At 39.2% G+C, this 24,793-nt stretch overlaps 2 protein-coding genes and 1 pseudogene across 3 annotated transcripts; 1 reads left to right on the forward strand and 2 right to left on the reverse strand.

Annotated features, from left to right (window-relative positions):
* Positions 1-2,811, reverse strand: part of LOC114839824 — a 65,902-nt pseudogene extending 63,091 nt beyond the window's left edge.
* A 411-nt stretch (positions 2,812-3,222) lies between these two features.
* tbce (tubulin folding cofactor E) lies at positions 3,223-19,767 on the reverse strand. 2 transcript variants are annotated; one of them, XM_010902199.4, is made up of 17 exons: positions 19,682-19,767; positions 19,259-19,399; positions 19,042-19,126; positions 18,425-18,601; positions 16,467-16,552; positions 16,048-16,147; positions 15,136-15,238; positions 11,611-11,687; positions 11,365-11,457; positions 10,866-10,930; positions 9,278-9,342; positions 8,861-9,013; positions 8,377-8,530; positions 6,442-6,510; positions 6,059-6,118; positions 4,558-4,649; positions 3,223-4,377 (listed from the first exon to the last, which is right to left on the reverse strand). In XM_010902199.4, the coding sequence occupies exons 2-17, from the start codon at positions 19,356-19,358 to the stop codon at positions 4,282-4,284; spliced, it is 1,575 nt and encodes a 524-aa protein (XP_010900501.2). In that variant the 5' UTR covers positions 19,359-19,399; positions 19,682-19,767; the 3' UTR covers positions 3,223-4,281. The 2 variants fall into 2 exon arrangements, with proteins under 2 accessions (XP_010900501.2, XP_010900502.2); XM_010902200.4 differs by lacking the exon at positions 19,682-19,767 and adding an exon at positions 19,604-19,680.
* A 90-nt stretch (positions 19,768-19,857) lies between these two features.
* Positions 19,858-24,621, forward strand: rbm34 (RNA binding motif protein 34). The gene is made up of 11 exons (XM_010902201.5): positions 19,858-20,401; positions 20,541-20,688; positions 21,144-21,265; positions 21,368-21,584; positions 21,694-21,753; positions 21,956-21,999; positions 22,121-22,204; positions 23,121-23,184; positions 23,349-23,391; positions 23,506-23,624; positions 23,789-24,621. Exons 1-11 carry the CDS (start codon positions 20,376-20,378, stop codon positions 24,233-24,235), a joined length of 1,374 nt encoding a protein of 457 aa, XP_010900503.2. The 5' UTR covers positions 19,858-20,375; the 3' UTR covers positions 24,236-24,621.
* Positions 24,622-24,793: the final 172 nt, after the last annotated feature.

The following is a 24,793-nucleotide window of genomic DNA, read 5'->3' on the forward strand; positions in this document are numbered from 1 at the left end:
GTATTAGTATGGTGTTCCTAATAATCCTTTAGGTGAGTGTATATAAGTTATATAGTTATATAAGTTTTTCATTAATGTTGAGAATTTTCCTGTCAAGACTTATACCATTAAAATTACATTTAAACTGTAACAGATGGCCTTTAGCACATTTCTTATAGATGGTCTTAAATCAAATATGTTTATCAGTCTTGAACAAATATGTACAATTTGTAAAGAAAACATGAATGGCTGAAATCTTTCTTGGTCTACCTGACCTTGGCTTGGTATCAAGAGATCCCCGAATGTTCCACTTCTTAAGTGATTGAACAGTACTGATTGGCATTTGCAAGGCTTTGGATATCTTTTTATATCCTCTTCCATCTTTAAAGTTCCATTACCTTGTTACGCAGGTCTTTTTACAGTTCTTTTCTGCTCCCCATGGCTCAGTCTCTAGCCTGCTCAGTGCATACTCATGAGAGCTAACAAACTCATTGATTATTTATACACAGACACTAATTGCAATTTAAAAAGCCACAGGTGTGGGAGTCACCTTCACTTGCCATTTTTACCCGTGTGTGTCTGTAACAAGGCCAAATATTCTAGGCTATGAAAACTTTTGATCAGGGCCATTTGGGTGATTTCTGTTATCATTATTTAAAAAGGAGCCAAATAACTGTTATAATAAATGTCTTCAGATGAACACTATCCTTAAATACATTTCTTTTGCTTGATCAGTCATATTTTCAATATCAACGTCAGAATTTCCCAATTTCGGCCAGGGTAAGCACACTTATGAGCACAACCTTCAACAACTTTTTGGTTTTGAAGGGGAAAAATAAGAAACTTGTGCTCACCTCAGATTAGAGTGCTCTTGACCACATGTGAACAGGACATTGACCATAGAACATGTAGTCACACAAAGTAGCTATATGATTTCTTTTGGATGTATGAACAGCGTGACAACTTACCTGTGTGCCAACTTACACCACTCCCCATTTCATTGAAAGTTTTTAGTAAAGAGTTTCCTCTTAAAACCTATTCAGAAAACTGCTGTGACCAACCTTTATTATGGAATGGGGAGAAATCTTAAGTTAAGAAAAAGGTCAGGGTTGACCCCATTGCTATAGATGATGTCAAGTCACACAGGGACTTGGCTGATAGGGGAGGGGTCTCTGTCAGTGAATTCCTCATAACAATACTGTAGAAGGATGTCATGTTGCCATTGAAATAAAGATATCCATATAAAAATGTAGGCTGAGTCACTGATAAAACATGAAACCAAGAATGATATATTGACTAGTCAAGATATGTTCAGCTATTTGTCAGCCTTTATGTCTGGCAGCTTGTAAACAATTAGCAGATATACATATAAGCAGCTTTTTAATTATCAGACTAGAACAACCATGGCTGTTAAGACGTGTGATCCTACATTGTGCAAATGAAAACCAAACTGGACGCAAGAACAGCTTTTGCTTCTTGGCCAACTTGTGCATGAAAGGAAGGACATTATTTAAGAACAATTTGAGTTTGTATAACTTCTAAAAACAAAACAAAAATTTCCAATTCTGTCCAGAACCACTGATATGTGTGAAAAGCGTAGGTATTTTTTGCAGTCTCAGACAAGGGCAGAGTTTTCAGACTTCAAGCAACAAACAAATGCCACAGGTAATAGGACATTAGGCCAATCATTTTCACTAGACTAGACCATAATATTTTATTCTCTATTAGTCAATGTACTTAGCCTATACAGAATGAACATAAATGTATTTGTACATAAATTAACCTTGCTATACATGTTATTGCAGATTATATTAACATCTATAATCTATAATTAATAATCTATAATTCAAAACATTTATTAGGAGGCTCAGGACTCAATCTCCTATTGCCTCAGTGGTGGACTGGGCCCTTGGGCACTCAGACACCAGCATAACAGGGCTGATTATGAGGCAGATTACTGGCAGCAGACATTTTAGGATTGTTTGTGATTTGGTTCTTAGTGACTTAGTACCTGTAAATTCCCACAGATTTAAGAGCTGGTTTTAGTGCTAAAACGCTTTGTAAAATGCTCTTACGCCAACAACCTAGGAGTCCGAAAATTAGGACTGACTTGCCGAAGAGTTTCCCCTAATTCAGCAAGTTGGAGCTACTTTAGGTAAAAGACAATTGGCTCTAACAAGGACATAAAGATGTGGAAAGCTCAAATTTAACTAAACAAGAGGATAAGTACATCAGAGTCTCTAGTTTGAGAAACAGACACCTCACATGTTCTCAACCAACAGCTTCACTGAATTCTACCTGCTCAACACCAGCTGTCCTTTGTCTTTGAAGACTGCAGTGTACCACAGTGTACACCTTTCTATGAAATCTCCTAATGCACATGCAAAAATATGTTTCCTAGATTTCTGGCCCACCGATGCCATGTAAACACTTGTGAACTCAAACACATTATATTGATTGGATCACATATTTATAGATATAGCATGACAACATGTTTAACTACATGAAAAACATTCATTCATGATTTACTCACAGTACTTCACAATTGGAGAGCGTTGACAGAGACAAAGCAGCCAGCAACAGCAACTCAACCCACATCATGAAAGTCCAATGAAGTCCAAATTCAATTCCGTTGTCTGCACTGCAGCTTTGTAGTTGCAATTTTCCTGACCAGAATTCAGTCTGTTCTGTCCCCTCCCCATTAGGAAATGTGCCAATAAACACGTCCACCTTCACACAACATATTTGTTCTTTCTTATCAGAATTGGAACATGCAGATAAGGTGAGTTAACAACTATCTGTGACCTGATTAATGACACTTGCGGTTTTCATCTAAATCCTTTATCTAAATAATTATTTATCAATACCTGTACTTCAATGATGTGTGCATTTAATAAAATGTGAACCTGAGCAACCAGTTGATAAATCAAATGCTTTAAGGGCTTTCAACTGTGAGAATCTTTAAAAAACAAAATAACATATATAGTCTTTACTGTAGATAGAACATGAACCAAAAACAAGATTAAGCCCCACTTTCCCACCAATAATTGGCAATGTTAGAACTTTCCATGTATGTTTTAAAGATCAAATATGTCTACATTTCCCAGCAGCTCTTCTCTCCCTCTGCAGTATATCACATTACTAACGTGTCAGGAGGTTGTTAGAAACTTGAAAGCCACCATTAAGTTTGAGTATATTGAGAAGTACTCAAATTGGATCTCATGAATTAAAATGACAACATAATGACAACAATTATGCACCTTTATTTAGTACAAAGTAATGTAATTAAAAACAACATTGTTGTACAAGCTAATGGAATAAACAGATTTGGATCAAATAAATATTTTCAACAATGAGCCAAGATAGTGCTACCCAGAACATTGGGCAAGCTACAACCAAACTCAACATAGATAACTTAAGGAAAAGACAGTCCTATTTATATTGATCGGAGTAGTTTAAGCAGGCTTGGGATGTACGGTCTGGAACAGAGACAGAAAGCCAACATACTGCAGTGTTTTCTATTCCAAGGTGTTTTCAAACCAACAAAATTGTTTCAAGTGTATAATTTAATTACTAAGTCAGATGACCTTGCCAAAAATGTAGCTTCATTAAACCAGTCTGATCATGGTGAAGTCAAACTAAATACAAGTACAGTTCTTAGCCTTATTTTTAGGTGAAAAAAAGACGCTTACATCTGCTTATTCCTCCTGGTCTTACATCAGACTTCATCACTTCTATGCTGGGACAATGCATATTGTGAGCAATTTTTGCTAGAGCATCTTAAGTTCACCTCCTGATACCACATCGGCTACCAATTCCAGGGTTTGGGTATATTACAGTGACATTCCACTTCATTCAAAAAGTATATCGATCTCCAACTTGAAATGTTTCATAATTGGGAAGGATTGAAGAGAATTAGAATATTTGTATACTTTGTGAATTGACTAAACTTTAAATGTAGCTGGAACTGACCCCAACCATTGCTAATTCACTGAAGGCCAAGCAATAAAAGGCACTATGCCTCATGGATGGAAAAGTCTAGTCATTCTGGGCCTAAACTTCTCCTAGTTTTCCCTTTTAAACAATAAATTAATCTCATTGAACAAGTTCAGAAGTTCCCATCTATTGTAGAGAGTTATCGTCCATTTCATGCCCTATAAGAACAAGCCTGTTTCTTCAAAATGTTGATTGGTGAATTTATGCCTAAATAGGGAGTGTTTTCATCACAGCTTTAGCTTTTATACATTTTCCATATACAGTTTTCCGAACGTTGCCTCAACTACCGATGCTGGCCATTGTGAATCACACCCACCGGACAAGGACCTTGTCACCGTCTTCAATGGAGTAAAACTGCAGTGGTTTCAGGTCGTTGTCAATCTCAATCTCTTTGCCCTCCATCTAAAAAACAAATAGTTTAAGCAAGTCCTTTCCACTGTTACAATGGGCCCATAGGGATCAATTAGGGTTCAATGCCTTCAAGGCCAGAGAAAGATTTAAACTTACTGACTCCGGTATTAAATCTAGCGACCTTTCGGTTATCAGGTTTCCCATAAGACCGTTGTCAGTAAACCTCTTTACCTTTGAACTTGTGTAGGTGAGTTTCAACTCTGCACCACGTATCTTCAGCAGCCTGTAGAGTAGCCCCTTCACTTTCTGAACAATCATGGAATCTAAAACACATCAAAAGAGAAGTGACCACTAAGTTCATACATAGGTCTCACTGAAGTCCGTAGCTGTTTGAATTTAAGGCTTTGCTGTTTCTTCCTCTTAACAGAACCATCTTCCCGTTTCTGCCAGGTCTAGACTCAAGTTTATTTAGTAATCATAATTATTAACAGCAGCACATTTAAAAAAAATAATAATAATAATTTAAACATTTCAAAGTCCATAGAAAGCGAGGGGTTTCAATATGTTTGATTACGAAAGAAGCCATAGACCTTTAATGGGAAATCAGCAGAGCAATTGTATCTTTGAGAGCATATGAGATGTTTTGAGGGTGTGCTAAATGACAGAAACACTCAGGACATTTTACAGATTTGCAGCTATTTATTTAAACAAGACCAATGATGAATTCAGTCAACAAAAGAAAACATTACACTTCCCGACATGTTGCCTAATGAGCAAATTCCAAAGTCTGCAGTTGTTTGTTGTAGAGAACCTTGAAATATACTGCTCAAAAACATCCCCAAAATAAATGTTAACATGGTGTCAGGGCGGACATGGTGTCTAGATCTTATTTTGACTTTATGCAAACATAAATTTTTCATACTCTTCTGATGGACAGGACCAAACCATTTGATTGGACTTGTGCAGTGCTTTACTTGGGCCTGAACGGCATTCCAGTACTTCTAATTTTAGGCAAACAGCGTTCTGGAACCTTTAGGCAAAAGAGCAAGTCTTACTGGAACAAGCTCTATTAACACATACATTCTGATAAACAGTCTAAAGTGCAATTTGGCAGTACCTGCACTTATTTTATCCCAAGCGCTGGACCTGAACAAATAACATGTTTCTGTATTTTAGAATAGATCCTGCAGCTGCCAACAGCAGTCACATTCTCAATAAAGATAATTGAGCCAGTTTCAGTCACACCTAATATTTTGACTGCATCAATGATACATTTTCTCAGATCGGTCAGCCTCCTGATACACTGAACATAATTATTTCATTTATAATTTTCTCAGAATAAAACTAATAGTACAGATGTGGCCAAATACACATCTTTCTATTTTCTTTCACTTTTCAGTTGACACCATGTCAATGACGGTCATTTTTATTATTCATATTTCAAATAAATCACCAAGGAATGTTAAAGACGATATCCTGGACTGTTCTAGAATTAATGACATTTCTATTTCTATAATTGTCTGTCATCAGCTTTACTTTCTCAATTGAAATGTTTAACTTAAGTACACAAACATTTTATTGGCTCTGAAATGTTAATAATGCAACAACTTAATTTTGTGAAGGAAATTCAAAATATAGTTTTTTAAGGAATATTCCGTAATTTAAGTAAAGTGCAAGGGGATAAGTGTATTTGGCTGCATCGGTAATCCATCTAAATAGTTGTATTCTTTACCTGGGAGTTTCTTAACCACTGGTTTTTGGTCTGTCTCATCCGGACAAACAAATGTTATGCCTGGAGGGGAGAAAATGTGAAACTTTCAAACTACAGGACATGCAGCTGAGGAAACAAGGTTATTACATGTTAGTAGCAAATCATCACAAAACAAAATAAATCATTCCAAAACACCAATGAATACCTCGCTCACAATTTTTGGCACCCTTGGTTAAGATGAACAAAGATTTTTTATGAAAAAATTTCATAGTTGTTCATTAGTTTATATCTAATGTAACACAATTTAAATACAATTCTTACATATTGCTTTATCCATAAAGTCTTGAAGAGCGATGTAAATTCAAGTTGAAGGGTGCTATAAAGAAACACACAAGGGAACTTACTTATAAGCTGATTTTTCAGTGCAAATGGTTCCTGCTTCTTTAGTTCACCATCTTCTGGAGCACCGTATTCTAAGAAAAACAAAAGTACAATCAGGCCAGTCTATGAATACAGAAACCTCATAATGACCCACTGCGCACTGGAAGAGTTAAAGCATGGGGATCTGGTTGTAAGATTTATTTCACAGGATAGGGGTAATTTTATGGTTTCAGCTTTTTATATATTTTTGCCCAATATAGTATCAGAGCACACCGATAAAGCGAGACGAAGAAGGAAAAAAACAAATCTGAAATGTTTATAGTGCATAATAGCAATGCACAATAAAACGATTCTTGGCACAGACTGACAGACAATATTCAGGGCATCAAGTTAAAATGTTTGGTTCCCCAGCAAATGTGCCAGGTAGATTCAAAATCTAACCACCACTCATTTTGCCAGCCAAACCACATTCCTTTATACCATAAAACACAAATGAACAAGTATGCTGTGCATTGACTCGAGAAAAAAAAAGAATATTGCAACAAAAAAATCATGCGTCAAAATATCACAGATTGGAAATGTTCAGCTGTGTCTGAAAGGTTACCGTGGTAACAGAAACAGCACTTACATTGTCCTGTAGTAATTTGACATTGTTGCTAGCAGTTGTAGTTTAAACTCAAACTAACAATAAAAACCACCAAGCGTGGTTTTAAAAAAAAAAAAGAAAAAAAGAAAAAAAAGAAAATGCTACCTACAGATTCAGGTGAAAAGTATCTTGGACTGGAACACGTTGTTGCTGCGCACTCTGCGTCTTTCCTACTAAAGTTGCACATTAATACAATTGGACCAGGAGCTCAATAACCTTAAGAACAGTGTTGTAACTCAAAGTTTATCTACATATGAAGAAAATGCTATACATGTGTCTAAGCAAAAGTTACTGGAATTAGTTGTTTTCTTGCTGTGGCAGCTATGGTTTTGCAAGCATCTAAGAAAAATGTACGTAGCAGAACAGCTGGAAAGCACAGTTGGTCTGAAATATCAGGAAAATGTAAAGAGATTACAGATTGCTGGCCGCCATTTCAGTGCATCCGTAGTATATACCATACAGAATGAACTGCACCGCCTTAGTCTGCAGCAGGGTGTATATACCATACAGAATGAACTGCACCGCCTTAGTCTGGAGCAGGGTGTATATACCATACAGAATGAACTGCACCGCCTTAGTCTGGAGCAGGGTGTATATACCATACAGAATGAACTGCACCGCCTTAGTCTGGAGCAGGGTGTATATACCATACAGAATGAACTGCACCGCCTTAGTCTGGAGCAGGGTGTATATACCATACAGAATGAACTGCACCGCCTTAGTCTGGAGCAGGGTGTATATACCATACAGAATGAACTGCACCACCTTATTCTGGAGCAGGGTGTATATACCATACAGAATGAACTGCACCGCCTTAGTCTGGAGCAGGGTGTATATACCATACAGAATGAACTGCACCGCCTTAGTCTGGAGCAGGGTGTATATACCATACAGAATGAACTGCACCGCCTTAGTCTGGAGCAGGGTGTATATACCATACAGAATGAACTGCACCGCCTTAGTCTGCAGCAGGGTGTATATACCATACAGAATGAACTGCACCGCCTTAGTCTGGAGCAGGGTGTATATACCATACAGAATGAACTGCACCGCCTTAGTCTGGAGCAGGGTGTATATACCATACAGAATGAACTTCACCGCCTTAGTCTGGAGCAGGGTGTATATACCATACAGAATGAACTGCACCGCCTTAGTCTGGAGCAGGGGTGGTGCAGCAGATGTTTACTTCCTAACTGTAAGTGGCTCTGGGCAAGAGCATCTGTTATTTGACTGCTCCACCACCCCTCCACTGAAATATAAATGGATCGAATCTCTGTTAACTTCGGAAGAAATGTAGCCACTCCTAACTCACTCTGTACTAGTCTCTGATAACGGGGGTGCTGTGCGGTGAATTCGGCACTGGGGCGGTTCTGCAGGGGGTCTTGGTGCCCCCCGGACGCCAGCCACTCTAGCCCAAACATCTTCCGGTAGTCCAGCTCTGCACCTTTTCGGTCCTCGGGCAAGACCTAGAGGTAATCCACAGTAACACAGAAAGAAGTTACAGCATTGAAGCAAGTGCGTTCACTAAACTTCAATGTCCATAGGTTGAGAAGGTTGTGAAGGAGGACTGGTTTTGAAGGAACATTTCACAATCTCTAAGCAAAACCAAATCGCACAACTCAGAATGCAGAATGTATCACTGCCATTATTTTGCTTTTGGGGCACACAGTGGCTGGCCATACGTTACACCAGTACGACATGCATGTCAGCAGTAAGGTACAGGTTTTATTAACACTCCACTAGATGAACACAGCCCAGGTTTGGCTGCAGGCGTAACAGGGCGCAGGCCTCCTCACCGTGCACCTGTCGATGACCTCCAGCTGGGCCACCCTGGCGATGAGCTGCTGCGTCGCAGTGTTTGGGTTCCTCTCCCGACTCAGCAGGGGGTTCTGCCGACATGACAACTGGACCAGGTTCTGCAACTTTTCCAGCTCGTTTATCACCCGCCACTGTGTGTGTGTGTGTTTGCATGCCAGTGAATGAATGAGATTGTAAGAGAACATGTTCAAGTTAATTAGAGATTATAATCATGTCGTGCAAATGTATTGTGTAAGTCAATTTGTGTTAATTTCATTCAAACTGATTCATAGAAGACAAGTATCTAAATTTTGTGCATAAGGTGTATTCATCCAGTGTGTTTAGCGATTTATACATATACATTGCAGTAATATAGCCTTACGCTCAGACAACACTTAAAACAAGATGATGCTCACCTCTGAAATGTTGTTGCTATGGAGTGCAAGAATCTTCAGGGCAGGAAACATTTCAGTTTTGCAACCTTCAGAAGACCTGACAAAATGAGCTCTTGCTTTTTGGGTAAAACTCCTCTTGAACAAATGTGTTCCAAAAAAATTGAAGTTTTGTGCTGTTACAAATAGTAATTATTACTAATACCGTAATTCCCCATTTATAAGCTGCACCATTAATTGTATAGCTTTGTGTGTATATATAAACCCGAGTATAAACCGTACCCATACATAAACTGCATTTGCCTGGATAATTATGACTCGTACATACATTAAGGGGATGCCCCTAATTTCTAGTAAGTAATCAAGGGGCATTCAAAACACAGCAAAACAAAAGTGTAATTTGCTACAAAATAGGCACATTTTTGTAGTTTCAAAGTACTACTTTTGTCCAACATGTCTCAGGTCCAACACACTGCCAAAATCATACCTTAGATGTAGTCCTGTCACGAGAAATAGATATTGTAGATCTAATAATTTCCCCCCAAAATCCTGGAATATCACTGTTTTATTACATTTACCGTTAAAACAAGAAACCCACTTGCACCCAAAACTATGACTTTTAAAAGCCATAGTATAAATTCTCGGGCTACAAATAGATTTCTTGATATTATTCCAGGCTCGCTCATCGATGACAGTATAAATGAATCTGCAAACAATCTAATCGAGGATCTAAACTCAACACTGTTATATTCTTGATAACCCCTAAAAACAAAAGAAATACGCAACAAGAAACTCGCTCCCTGGTACACAGACAATACTAGAGCACTTAAGCAAGCCTCCAGGAAATTGGAGCGAAAGTGGCGCTCCACCAAGTTGGAAGCATTTAGACTAGCCTGGATAGACAGTACACTACAAATACTGAAAAGCACACACACATTTGCTCAATCAGCTTATTTCCCCAACCTGATTGAGGTGAGAAAAAACAATCAAAAATGTCTCTTTGATACAGTTGCAAAGTTAACAAAAAAGCCATGCTCAAAAAGTGAAGTGGGTCTTTACTTCAGGAATAATGATTACATGAACTTCTTTGATGAAAAGATCATCACCAAAAGAAAACAAATAACTGACTCCTCCTTAAATAGGTATAGTTTACAAAATCTCAGTTGTCCTGAGAATGACCTGAACCTCCCTGACCTGGTGTCAATGGGGACACCTGAATTTTGTTTACCTTGTATCACTCAACACGTTCACTAAATAAGTATTGAGTTCCAAACCCACAAAATGTCACCTAGACCCCAATTCCAACAAAACTACTAAAGGAGCTATTTAAGGTGCTAAGTCAGCCGAAGTTGAACATAATTAATCGCTCCCTATCCTCTGGATGAGTACCAAACTGTTTTGACCGCTGTCGTTGAACATTTTTGCTAAATCTGTGTACAAGCCATTTATAAATGGGAAATTACAGTAATTATGGTCAAATTTACTATTGTTTCCCTTACTGTTTAAGACATAATTCCTGTCATTAAAAATATATTTCCACATGGATGTTTTGAAATGGTCCAGACTACATGCATGTTTAAAAGTTTTAGAAACATTTGGGCTTGAACTTTACCTGGCAGTGCATCATCAAAGCACAAGGTTGACAAACCCGTCTTAGATATGTTTAGGTTCTCCAATCTAAAAATCATAAAATGCACTGATGTAAATCAGGACTATAACTCTGGTCCTGAAGGCCAAAACACTTCCGTTTGTAATTCGGTCCCACAAATGAAAGACTTACATGTATCAGAGTGAAATTAATGACCAGGTGTAAACTGAAACCAGAAGTGTTTTAGACCTCCAGGACCAGGGGCAAGAGGTAAAATGTAGCACACTACACAAAAGTAGCAATTAGGAAAAGCCATTATAAATGTTACTCATGATGAATTATAATACATATACAGCTTTGCAATATTATTTTACTAGATTAACATATTTTATTCATGAGAAGTATATTCATGTTTACTCAATTAAGAACAATGAAATACTACAAGTATGTCTACTGTCAATCCAAACCTACTTTCTTTGGGGGGGAGAAATGTATGCGTTGGCACGCTTATGCTTGCTCTTACCGTGGAAGGTCTGCGAGGTTCAGTACAGCTCTATCGACCAAAGGGTTACTGGACAGATCCAAAACTTTCAGGGACTGCAAAACATGATTTGGCCTGCGTGACCAAGATTGAAATACAAATCAGTATTATATATTATCATTATCAGCCAGAGAGACCTCTTCCAGCTGTGGACAATGTGTGGTCTAAAATAAATGAAAAAATTTAAATTCCAAAAACCATAGAAATGTAAATGGCCCAAAACCTTACTTCTGCAGTTCAGTGATGTCATTCATAGATGCATAGAGCTCTTCCAACTGCGGCCACATGGGGGCGCACTCAAGTAGCTAAAAGACCAATACCAAGGGAGAGGAAAGAAATCTAAGTCAACCAACGTAATACAGATCTTGGTAAGAATTCTAATGATCATATTCCATTAGCCAGGTGGGTCAGGACCACTTGGGCCGACAATATATTTTATAGATGTGACAGCTGCATTAATAACTTTCTTTCACCCCCTCATCCCATTAAAACGTTGCCAGTATACCACAAGGTATTTGTCACTACAGTCTTCATATCAACAGAAACTATTGATTTACTGCAATCCACCTAACATGTTTGAAGGAAGACTTAAGTGACCAGACTTTTTAAATTGTATTTATAATTGGAGGCATTTATGCTTTAATAGAGACAGTGGTGAAAGTTAGCAGACTGAAACATCTGTGGGCCAGATTCAAACCCATGCCGCACCAGTACATGCTCTGGAGATAAGCTTAGGGCACGTCACAAAAACTTGACCTCAAGAGTACAATTTAGAATTACCCATTACCCTGGATACCTGTATGTCCAGGAGTGTTAGAGCAGAGCTGGAATACATACTGTTTACCATGCAACCCAAAATATCTTTGGAGGACATCTTAGAAAAGGTCCATTTTAAAACCTGGGTCTGACATTTATCAAAAATGGATATAGCAGGCATGTATACAGCAGCAGTATCGATAGGGGTTCCCCAATTTTGTGGTTTTATTATATATAGATAATATAACCTCTATCTCATTTTCAAGGTAAATTCATGACCACTTGTCAAACAAAGCTGAAAATGAAGCAGGTTTCCAGTTCAAAGCAACATTTCTAAGTTAACTCTAAAAATCACCCTGACAGTCAAAGGTCAACAAGAGATTGAGGGACTTATACCACATGTCTATGTTATCAAAAGATACAGGAGATGAAAAAAAGTAAAAAGACAAAGCTACCATTGCTATAACTTTAAGCTGCATCCTATCCTGTACAGGTTCGAAACTGAAAAATATTTCCCTGCCTTGTCTGTGTAACTAATCTAATTATGTAGACAATAAAAATAAATAAAGTTGAGATAATGGTTTGCAATAAGTGTGGCAGAAATGAAATACAATTTAGACAATATTTTCCACGGTAACCCTGCTGAACTCCGTGACCCATCAGTTACCACACCGCCCTGCCTCTCAGATCCTTGTTGCACTACTCCCTGGTACTACTCCGACACTGCCTTGGAAATCTAATAATGGAAGTTCTTCAGTTGTTGCAGGTACGTGTCTACCTCAGGAACCTCACCGCTTCTATCCCTGCATTTCAGTGGCACATGCACCTTTTCAATTTGCCTCTTTGCACATTTAGAATTGACATTGTGCTTGCATTTTTTATAACAGTTATTATAGACAACTAACTCGAAGACCTTAGTGCTGCATCCCGGTTGCTCACGCTACCCTACTACATTACTCCTTTATTTGCCTCGTTTGCACAGCTAGAATGCCATTTAGAAATTGCCATTAGTATCTGAACAACTATTATCCCACGTGTAACATACACCATATCTAATACTTGTTAACATTTTGCCTTCCTCTATTTGCCTTAATTGCACATTTAGTATTGCCATTTGCACTGCATTTGCCTTAACTGCACATTTGCAAATGTCACTTGTAATATACATACAGTGAATATAAAGTCTACACACCCCTGTAAAAATGCCAGGTTTTTGTGATGTAAAAGAACGAGACAAAGATAAATCAGGTCAGAACTTTTTCCACCTTTAACGTGAACAATTTAATTGAAAAAAAACTGTGCCCACCCTTAAACTAATACATTGTTGAAGCACCTATTGATTTTATTACAACACTCAGTCTTTTTGGGTAGGAGTCTATTAGCATGGCACATCTTGACGTGACAATATTTGCCCAATCTCCTGTGTGCAGCCCTCTTCAGATCAACCCACAGATGTTCAATTGGATTCAGGTCTGGGCTCTGGCTGGGCCATTCCAAAATGTTAATCTTCTTCTGGTGAAACCATGCGATTGTGGATTTAGATGTGTGCTTTGGGTTGTTGTCGTGCTGAAAGGTGAACTTCATCTTCAGCTTTCTAACGGATACCTGAAGGTTTTCTGCCAAAATTGCCTGGTATTTGGAACTGTTCATAATTCCCTCCACCCGGTTCCAGGTGAAGAAAAAGTGCCCCAAAGCATGATGCTGCCACCACCATGCTTCACTGTGGGTATAGTGTTCATACCTTATGGAATCATGGCCAAAATGTTCATCCTTGTTTTCATCAGACCATAACACATTTTCCCACATGCTTTTGGTGGACTTGATGTTTGTTTTTGCAAACTTCAGCCAGGCTTGGATGTTTTTCTTTGTAAGAAAAGGCTTATGTCTTGCCACCCTACCCCATAGCCCATTCATATGAAGAATACGGGAGATTGTTGTCACAAGTAGCACACAGCCAGTATTTGCCAGAAATTCCTGCAGTTCCTTTAATGTTGCTGTAGGCCTCTTGGAAGCCTCCCTCACCAGTTCTCATCATCTTTTCATCAATTGTTAAGAGACGTCCAGTTCTTGGTAATGTCTCTGTTGTCCCATATTTTCTCCACTTGATGATGACTGTCTTTACTGTGTTCCATGGTATATCTAATGCTTTGGAAATTATTTTGTACCCTTCTCCATACTGATATCTTACAACAATGAGATCCCTCTGATGCTTTGGAAGCTCTCTACGGACCATGGCTTTTGCTCTGAGATACAACTAAGAAAATGTCAGGAAAATCCTACTAGAACAGCTGAACTTTATTTGTGATTAATCAGAGTCACTTTAAATTATGGCAGGTGTGTAATGAATTCTATTTAACATGAGTTTGAATGTGATTGGTTACTTTTGAACACTGCCACATCCCCAGTTATAAGAGGGTGTACACACTTTCCATTTTTCCCCCTCAAAGATTTCAGTTTGTTTTTCTATTGAATAGTACACATTATAAGTGGAAAAAGTTTGTCTCATTCTTTTACATCACAAAAAAAATGCATTTTAACAGGGGTGTGTTGACTTTTTATATCCATTGTATACTTTATACTGCCCTCTATTTGCACTTCTGGTTAGATGCTAACTGCATTTCATTGTACTGTACTTGTACTGTTCCATGACAATAAAGTTGAATCTAATCCGATCATCATGTCATGTTTTGATCTCTTTCTCATGTTTTATAGATATTTTCAGAAGGGTTTACTACACATTTTATATACTGTCAAAAGCAAAAGGTCAATATTTTATAAGTTGATGTGAGAAAGTTGTTCACCCTGAAAGCAGTCTATCAAGAGTAACCGTATTCCACGATTGAGTTTCAAGTTAAGCCTACATTTTTATCACTGCTATGAAATAAATCTATGAAGTAATGTGAGGATTTTTAAAACATATTCTTCAGGCATTCATATGATTTATATGATGAACGATGAATTGAGAAGGAGACCATAATTGAGGGTGGTAGTGGTCACCTGAGGCCATGTTAGGGCACAGCTGGTGAGGGAGAGCACCCTGAGGCAGGGGAAGGAACGAAGTCGTGCCAATGGATCAGAGGGCACGCGCAGCCTGTTGTAGCTGAGGGGACAGAAGAGGGCAGGAACAGTCGGGGGGGGGGGGTAAAAGTTTAAACAAAGTGTGGTGGAAAAACACTCAAGCTGTAAATACTTTATTTGAAACCACACTTCACATTACAGTCTAGAGAATTCAAAAAAATTAAGGTCTAAAGGGTACAAAACGCACATCCATCATACTGCCAAGTTGCCTAAGAGTTCAGTTGTTTACCAACATTACTAATCTCCGCTGATGTCTCAGGCTGTTCAGGCGTGATACAGAGGAACCATCAAGGCAAAGGCGAACACGCTTGTGCTTATACTAAGCTATTCAAATAGGGACCTCTAAGTTGACTGTCCTCAAATAAATCCTGCTTTAACCAATCCTGAACCTGGAGTATTCAACTCTGGACCTCAGAGCCAGTTCCTCTTCATTTTTTCATTGCAATCCTCTAGTCAAGGACATATTTAGACCGGAGACACCAGGTGGGTATAATGAGATAATTATTTACAGAAATCAAGCAGGCCCCAGGACTCTTAGGGTAAGACTTGAATTGTCCTGACCTAAACCAAACCTTAACCACAATAACCAATAACCTAACATTTGTGTCTAAACTTTACCTTGCCCCTAGCCAAAGCCTCACCCAATTCTAACCCTACTCCCAATTATACTTTTCCCTAAACCTTATGCTCAAGCCCAAAAAAATCCAATTAGGGACAAGTAATAAGTCTCTGATTTATCCACAATTAGAGGACATTTTGGATAAATCAGAGGACATCCAAAATACAGTTAGGTTAGAAAAACACACAAACACAATATTCAGTCTGGTCTACCTTAGTAAAAGTTCTTTGAGATTCTCCATCTGCTCTGTAATGGCTGCCACATCATCCCAGCTGCAGAGCAAATTTGCACAGAGGTCCAGCATCAGCACGTCTAAGTGACCATTAAGGGCATGGTAGCAGAAACGCACCATTTGATGAACATCAAATCAACATCTCCCCCAAACTAACAAGAAACATGGGTTGTGTCCCAAATGGCGGTGCACCATTTCATTTCAATACCTTAGGCTCCTTATGCTCTATGGACCCTGGTCAAAAGTAGTGCATACCTATTGCACTGAAATTCACAGTACCACAAAAATTCTTAATTAATACTTACAGAGTTCTGAATGTGAGATTGATAGCCATGCTTTTCTGACAAGGGACTAAATCATCGCTAAATAATCTTTTCAAAGCTACTAAAGAAAGGATACGGGGAGTTGTTTTTCGTATTTCGTTTGCAGGGCCCGGGCTGGAAACATCGCACATCCTCAGGGCAACCTCCGTGAGCTTTTCCACCCTGAAGAGACAACAACAATGCATTTTGGATCAAGTACAACCGCACATCATTGGTGTTCCACAGTTCCAAACCAAATGCATACAGTGGGGAGAGCAAATATTTGACACTGCCGATTTTGCAGGTTTTCCCACTTACAAAGCATGTAGAAGTCTGTAATTTTTATCATAGGTACTCTTCAACTGTGAGAGACTGAATCCAGAAAATCATGTTGTATGATTTTTAAGGAATTAATTTGCATTATATTGCATGACATAAGTATTTGATACATCATAAAAGCAGAACTTAATATTTGGTACAGAAACCTTTGTTTGCAATTACAGAGATAATACATTTCCTTAAGTTCTTGTCCAGGTTTGGACACACTGCAGCAAGGATTTTGGCCCACTCCTCCATACAGACCTTCTCCAGATCTTTCAGGTTTCGGGGCTGTCGCTGGGCAATACGGACTTTGAGCTCCCTCCAAAGATTTTTTATTTGGTTCAGGTCTGGAGACTGGCTAGGCCACTCCAGGACCTTGAAATGGTTCTTATGGAGCCACTCCTTAGTTGCTCTGACTGTGTGTTTCGGGTCGTTGTCATGCTGGAAGACCCAGCCACGACCCATCTTCAATGCTCTTACTGAGGGAAGGAGGTTGTTGGCCAAGATCTCGCAATACATGGCTCCATCCATCCTCCCCTCAATACGGTGCAGTCTTCCTGTCCCCTTTGCAGAAAAGCATCTCCAAAGAATGATGTTTCCACCTCCATGCTTCACGGTTGGGATGGTGTTCTTGGGGTGATACTCATCCTTCTTTTTCCTCCAAACACGGCGAGTGGAGTTTAGACCAAAAAGCTCTATTTTTGTCTCATCAGACCACATGACCTTCTCCCAGCTCTCCTCAGGTCATTGACCAGGTCTTGCCGTGTAGTTCTGGGCTGATCCCTCACCTTCCTCATGATCATGGATGCCCCACGAGGTGAGATCTTGCATGGAGCCCCAGACCGAGGGAGATTGACCGTCATGTTGAACTTCTTCCATTTTCTAATAATTGTGCCAACAGTTGTTGCCTTCTCACCAAGCTGCTTGCCTATTGTCCTGTAGTCCATCCCAGCCTTGTTCAGGTCTACAATTTGATCCCCGATGTCCTTACACAACTCTCTGGTCTTGGCCATTGTGGAGAGGTTGGAATCTGTTTGATTGAGTGTGTGCACAGGTGTCTTTTATACAGATAACGTGTTCAAACAGGTGCAGTTAATACAGGTAATGAGTGGAGAACAGGAGGGCTTCTTAAAGAAAAACTAACAGGTCTGTGAGTGCCGGAATTCTTACTGGTTGGTAGATGATCAAATACTTATGTCATGCAATAAAATGCAAATTAATTATTTAAAAATCATACAATGTGATTTTCTGGATTTCTGTTTTAGATTCCACCTCTCACTGTTGAAGTGTACCTTTGATAAAAATTACAGACTTCTACATGCTTTGTAAGTAAGAAACACTGCCGATTTAGCAGGTTATCAAATACTTGTTCTCCCGACTGTATGCCAATTTATTTGGCCCTAAGTTTAACTTCTAGTGTATTTATTTTCCCTAAATGCTTTAACTCTTATGATTAGTGGGAACTGACATTGATAGTATCAAGGTGTAAAGGGACATCCTTTCAAATTACTCCTAAAACTGGGCCACTTTAAAAACAGTACATGACGAGTTCACTATAAAAATGAGCACATGCATCCCTTAGAGACAGATTCACGTAGTCAACTTGAATGGACACATTTTCAATCCAGAACTAATCCTCAACAGCATCTAAGAACCCAGAACACAAAACAAGACATTCCAAATCACCAGAGACAATAACTAATAGCTCCGAAGCTTTGCCGTCTGTCCACTTACCTCTGTTTCTTTGAGACATCTTCAAAGCCAACCATCTCTACCTTCTTTGTGGAGATCTGGTACTCCTCCTCCAAGACCTGTTGGACCTCAATCTCGTAACGCCTCTTAACAGCTGTCAAGTAGTCCACTCCGAAGCTGGCCTTCCTGGGACGTACAAAGGAGCCACCCTTTGGTTGCCTGTGGAGGGACGCATTTAGAACCAAAAACATTTCATACGTCCTTGGTCTGAGAGCTGCTGTTAATGAAGATAGTGGTCTAATGAATAGTGCCGCATTCCAAATATAAAATGGCTGCCCTTATGTTCAGGGTTTGAGCAGAAGTTGTAAAAACACAGCAGCCAATTCCCTAATTTCTATTTACCTTGGTAGGAAAGCTGTACTTGAAAAGAGTGTTGATTTGGAAAGTGGCTTTACTTCTGTCCATGGTCTGTCAGAGAACCATCCATGACACAATGGCCAGATTCAAATCCCATTACATCCCCTATTTTCCTCCTTGATTACTCTAATTTGAGTAATATAATCATAAAATTGCTGCTAAAAGTACATTGTTCACCTAAAATCTCAAGAAGAACAAATAACCTGTTACTAATCGCAATTGCTAGACAGATGTTACATCACCTGCATGTAAAGTAGCGGACACCTTCATGGCTACCATCGTGTTTGCCTCGGTCAGGGTTGTCCCACTCCACACCAAGCCATACACCTTAGCCCAAAAGTAATGGTAAGCTCAGATATATCAAATCAGCACTAGAAATTGAGAACTTATCTCAGTCAGTATTTCCGCTGTAAGTACTAATGCCATTCATATCCCACATTCGTTATCTTAACAGCTTACCTGTAGTTGGGGGTACAGTACCAAAAAACCTAACCGTGCCCCGTTCCCCGTCACAAGTCACACGTCTGCCCACTGCGTCTGATGGAAAATCCTCGTCCATGGTGTCTGGTCAGAGACTCTGATTGATATCAAGGTATCCACCTGCAAGGAGTGCAATGGTAAATAATGGACAGCGAATCCATTTTACTTACAGTACTCCTACATTTGACAAAGCTAGATAATTTTCTGGTGGTAGTCCGTTAACAAGCTAGCTAACTAGCTAACGTAACTGTGTTGCTATTCATGTCAAATCTGAACTGTGTAGGGGTTGTTTATTCTGCTTGGTGATGTGAAAAAATATATTACATGTCAGAGAGTCACGAGGACCAGGTAACGACCGAATGTATATGCTGTCATTTGTAAATAACAGCAAAAAAAAGTTACCTTAATCAGAAAGGGTTGGTCATCGCTGCAGTTTAAATATTACAGTAATCAAAGCCAAACCCACAGGAATATCGTCACTAGTGAAAAACTCCGCCCCTTTGAGAAATGTCTTCATGAATTAGATTTGCATCCTCATATCTTAAACTTACCGTTAACCTAATGTCCACCCCTAAACTAACTTAAATGAGAATCAAAAGTGGGATTTTTATTTCAAATTGTGACTTGCGATTTAGTAGAATAAACACCGGAAAGAAGTAACACAATATGATGATGCACGCGTTTGCGTTGAATGTTTGTTGATAGATTAATTTTTATTATATCAAACGTTGTTCTGTTATTTTTATTTGAATAACTATTATCGTATCAGGTAGCCACCCATGTATTTAGATGTGTTTAGAGGAATGCATTTAGGGGAAATACTCATCCGTAAGGTATAGCCAGGAACCATTTACATTTGCGTTGTGGATGGTAGGCCCTATTTAGGGGAAGGACAGGTATTCATAGAGCAAAACGTGAGTATATGCATTAACATTTTTGGCATCAGTAGCTTGCTTTCATGTGGTATGTTTACTATGAATCCACAAGTTATTTGATTAATTCTATGGTTTAAAAGAAATCACAGATAAGAAATATAGTCTAATCATTAAAACTAACTGGAATCGATCATCGAGTCTTGATCACTGAAGAACTTACAATGGAAAAGGAATCTAAAGAAGAAAGGTTAGTTTTATAACATACAATAAATCTAACACATACTGTTGCAAACATGCACAACACCAGCAATACTGGTACGAAGCACATTTCTGCTGTGCTTCGTACCAATTTTACGTGTAACATTATTTTTTGCTTACTTTATCAGTGAGGAGGGGCCATCTGTGAACTATGTGGTGGGATCAGTGTCAAGCAGCTTGTTTCCCAAAAAGTCTGCACCCAAATCCGGTTCATTATCTGCCCTGTTCAAAGCCGCACCTGTAGTTAACACTCTGCTGTTTGTTCCTGCTCCCAAGGTAAGACCGTAAGGATGTACAGCTCATGAGCTCGAGCCCAATTAATATTTATTTGGTATCTGCTTCTAAGGACCGGACCAAACAATGTTTAGTTGCTTTTAATCAAACCGTTTGTATTGGTCAATTTCAAGTAGGACCCCTCCCCGTTTGGTCAAACTGCACTAATAGAAAGGACCAACCTGGTGTATATTCATTTCACCAAACAAAAGTTCAAAACATGTTTAAATGTTTCACAACTAGAATGTGACAGTAACTAGTTTAGGTTTGATCAACAACCACAAGTTTAGCCCAGTTGTATTTTCTGGCTAGTTAACATTGTTCTTTTAAGTGGCAGGAAGAAAAGACTAGCTGTTTTAATGTGGTTCTCAGATGGGCCTTAGAAACCTTGGCCTAACACCTGGCCACGATGTTCTGTATTTGTCATTTTGCTGAGATTTGTGTATGGTTCTTCATAGCCTGAATCAAAAAGTGTTGAGGTGAAGGAGGAAGTTGCAGTTACAATAGACCAGAACAAACAGCAACAAACGAAGAAGGCTGCAAAAGAAAAATCGTCTGCTGACATAAAGCTAGAAAGCAGGTGAGCAATAACAATTCCAGTATACAGTAAATGCATTAGAATTTGCAGATCTATAGTTAACAAAGTTGCCTTGCTCTCTCTCTCCCTCCCTTTTTCCCTCAGAGAAAGTGCATTACAAAATGCTGATGAAGAAGAACAGGTACTAAAGAAGCCCAAGAAGACTAAAAGGAAAGCTGTTGGAGATGAGATGGGAGAAGGAGGCGATGCAGAAGAGGGGATGCAGAAAAAAAAGAGGACTGGACCCCAAATGGCAGAGGAGAGGATAAAACTAAAACGAACAGTGTTTGTCGGCAACCTGCCTGCCAGCTGCACAAAGAAGGTAAACCGCAGCCCCATTCCTCATTGTAAACAGTTGTCCCAGACAGAAGAGTAATGGAAAAAACAGACATTGGCTACAAATGTTACCGTTTCTTTGTGGGTTTGTTCAGACGCTACAACTCGTCTTCAAGGGTCACGGAGCCATCGAGACCATACGATTTCGATCAGTGGCAAGTACTCTGTTCGCCATAATTATTACACTAATTGAATTCTCATTTGACAAAGTATGGGGAGTGATTATTTGGGATGAGTTCCCTCAATCCTCCCTAGCATTAATGTAAACCTAATAGATCAACAGTGACCTTAGTAATACAAGGCTTTCAGGAGACTCAAACCTGATCAGTGAATCTAAACATGACATTTTTCTTACAGGTGAGGGAGGATCCAGGCATGGCACGCAAAGTAGCTGCTATTCAGTACGTTCCTGTGTTGACAGTGGCAATGCAAAACTGATTGGGAATTGGGGCAGTTTCGTTGATAACATGACACATGCATTCTCGCAAATATTATATTGCTGTTGTTGCTTTTCCTCTCCAGGCGTAAGGTTCACCCAAAGAAGCAGAGCATCAATGCCTACGTGGTGTTCAAAGATGAGGAAGGTGCAGAGAAAGCATTGGAAAGGTACAGCAACGGAAATAACCGTTTAAGGTTAACATTGGGAAAGAACAAAATACCACTTTTTAACTGTATAATTGATCAGCAAACAATAGGACTTTGCCAAATGATCTTGAAGCTGCACAACAGCCATCAACCGTCAACCATTAAGGAATGACCCTTTGAAATGAATAACTGCTGCCACACTACTCCACTTGTCACGTTCAATGGCAGCATCCAAGCTTCAAGAAACGCTGAGGTTCAATAATCTTCTTGGGAACTACAATAATAAGAAATGAATGTATTTTTCGGGTGTATTGATTCATTTAAAAAACTAATAGTAAACTAAAAGTAATGATAGCTCATATAGGACTACTGTGTTTGGGAAAATTGCAGTGTTTGTTTTAGCTCTTTAGGCTGCTGGCATTACTTTCATCAGACACATTTTCTGGAGTTATGTAGTTTTTTTTGGAAGTTGCCACAGGTCAACTGACACGCCACCCTTGCTTTGGTAAAAGTTGGATGATGGATGACAAACTACTGATAATTGAAGTGGAGAAGTATAGGTTTTGAATGTCCCAAGTCACCCTTTATATAAATAAATGACCATGAAGGAGCAATTTAGTAAGTTTAAAAAAACGTAACCAAAATTTTACATACCCATTATCATAAAATAACTTTCTTCACCTGCTCTTCTCCCTTTTCAAAAAAACGTCATGTTGATGCGACGCTGATGGCAATGCAATGTGTATTGTATTTCTGGGCCGTTACACTCCCACAACAGAAAATCAATAAATGACTTAGCAAGTAGTGAAGGGGCTACAGAATCACCCCCATATACCCTGTTGTTGTTAAATTCAAGTATATGATATTTAAATTATCGGCGACAAAATCTACATACTGGAGAAAACATGTAAACTTAAATTTTTTTGAATTCTTACAGGAATGGCATGGAGATTGAAAAGGACTTTCACATCAGAGTGGACAAGGTCACCAAAAATTTGGTGGTAAGTGTCCTGCAACATTTAAAAAAAAACAAAGCACATGCTTGGTGTACTCCACCCATGTGGTAGTGGAATTCACTTGCAGACAGTTCCAGAGAGTTAAGGTGGTATGTTAGCTTCATATCTAGCTGCTAAACATGCATGTATACATCTGTTTTGTCTTTCAGCACGATCATAAAAGGTCAATATTCATTGGCAATCTACCGTACGGTGAGCAACCATCGGGAAGGGTTCACTTATGAGTCATGCTAGGAAATATGACATGCGTCTGGTTTGTTTTGGTCAATTTTATCCCTTTCTATTTCATATCATATTGACTTGCAGATATAACCGAGTTGCCGTTGCGACAGCACTTTGAGCAGTGTGGCAAGGTGGAAGGGGTGCGGTTGGTGAGAGACAAGGACTCTGGAATGGGCAAGGGCTTCGGCTACATCTTGTTTGAAGTGAGTTTGTTTTATTTTATACTAGGCTTCCTACTTGCTAGGCTAGTCCTATGCTATTGTCTTTACACAACAAGCAATAGCATATTTGGGCTGTAGACTTCTACTATGCCATATGACAGATCAGAGCGTCATGGCACCACTTTTTCAAACTGTTTTCATTGCAGAACATCGACGCAGTCCAGCTGGCGTTGAAACTAGACAGCTCCAAAGTCCTAGGCAGGTCGATTCGGGTGAAGAGGTCTGTGAAGAAAGAGAAAGACAAGAAGAAACTGGGGCCCAGAGGAAAGGGCCCAAAAAAAAACACAAACAAGCGCCCACGGAAGGAGGAAAGAGTGGCTACAGGGGCAGAGAAGAGGCCCACCAAGGGTGACTTCAAGAACAGACAGGGGCCAAGTGGCACCCAAAACAAATCTGTGGGGAAGCAGTCAAGGATGGGTCCCGAAAAGAAAACACGAAAGCCATTCAAAAGAACACCAGACCGGCCTGCGAAATCAACTACAGGTCCTTCTTTCAAAGGTGAAATGGCTGACCCGAACAGCAAGAAAGCAAAGGCAAAAGCATTGAAAAAGAAACTGAAACCCAGGAGAAGGAATCAGGTCATCCACATTTGACATGTTTTTAACATTTAGAACAGTTGTGAAGGGGGATTTTAGTTTCTGCTCTGAAATCCACCTCCTGAGAGCTGGATGGTGTCAAGTTTTTTGTTTTCTAATTGGGGAGGGGCAGTCTTTACTTGCGGAGATCTGATGGTCGTAAGCAACATAGCAGTTTCTAAGAAGTTTGATTTAGGGGTGACAGTGTTCATGTTGTACAGTTAACAGTCTCAGTGGAGCTTCATCAGAGTGAGTTTTGTCAATGTTGTTGATACTGAGGAGGGCTGAGACCAACATTGTCTTTTTAGATATCTGTATTATCATAAATCTGTGGACAAAATCCTTTCATTACTATTCTGAGACCTCTATAGTAATCGGTCATAATAAACATTCAAATCACTCACGATACACGTTATTGCTTCATCCTACCCTTTATTTAGGTTTCTTTCAAAGAGGAGCAACCTCTGAAATGGCCTTACAGAACAACATTCAATCACTTTAAAAAAGAAGCTACATTTGATTGAAAACAATAACTTAAATACATCAAAGCAACTGCGTCGGTGGTCCATTTCCTGT

This window comes from Esox lucius, chromosome 9 (assembly GCF_011004845.1).
Source record: "Esox lucius isolate fEsoLuc1 chromosome 9, fEsoLuc1.pri, whole genome shotgun sequence".
NCBI lineage: Eukaryota > Metazoa > Chordata > Actinopteri > Esociformes > Esocidae > Esox > Esox lucius.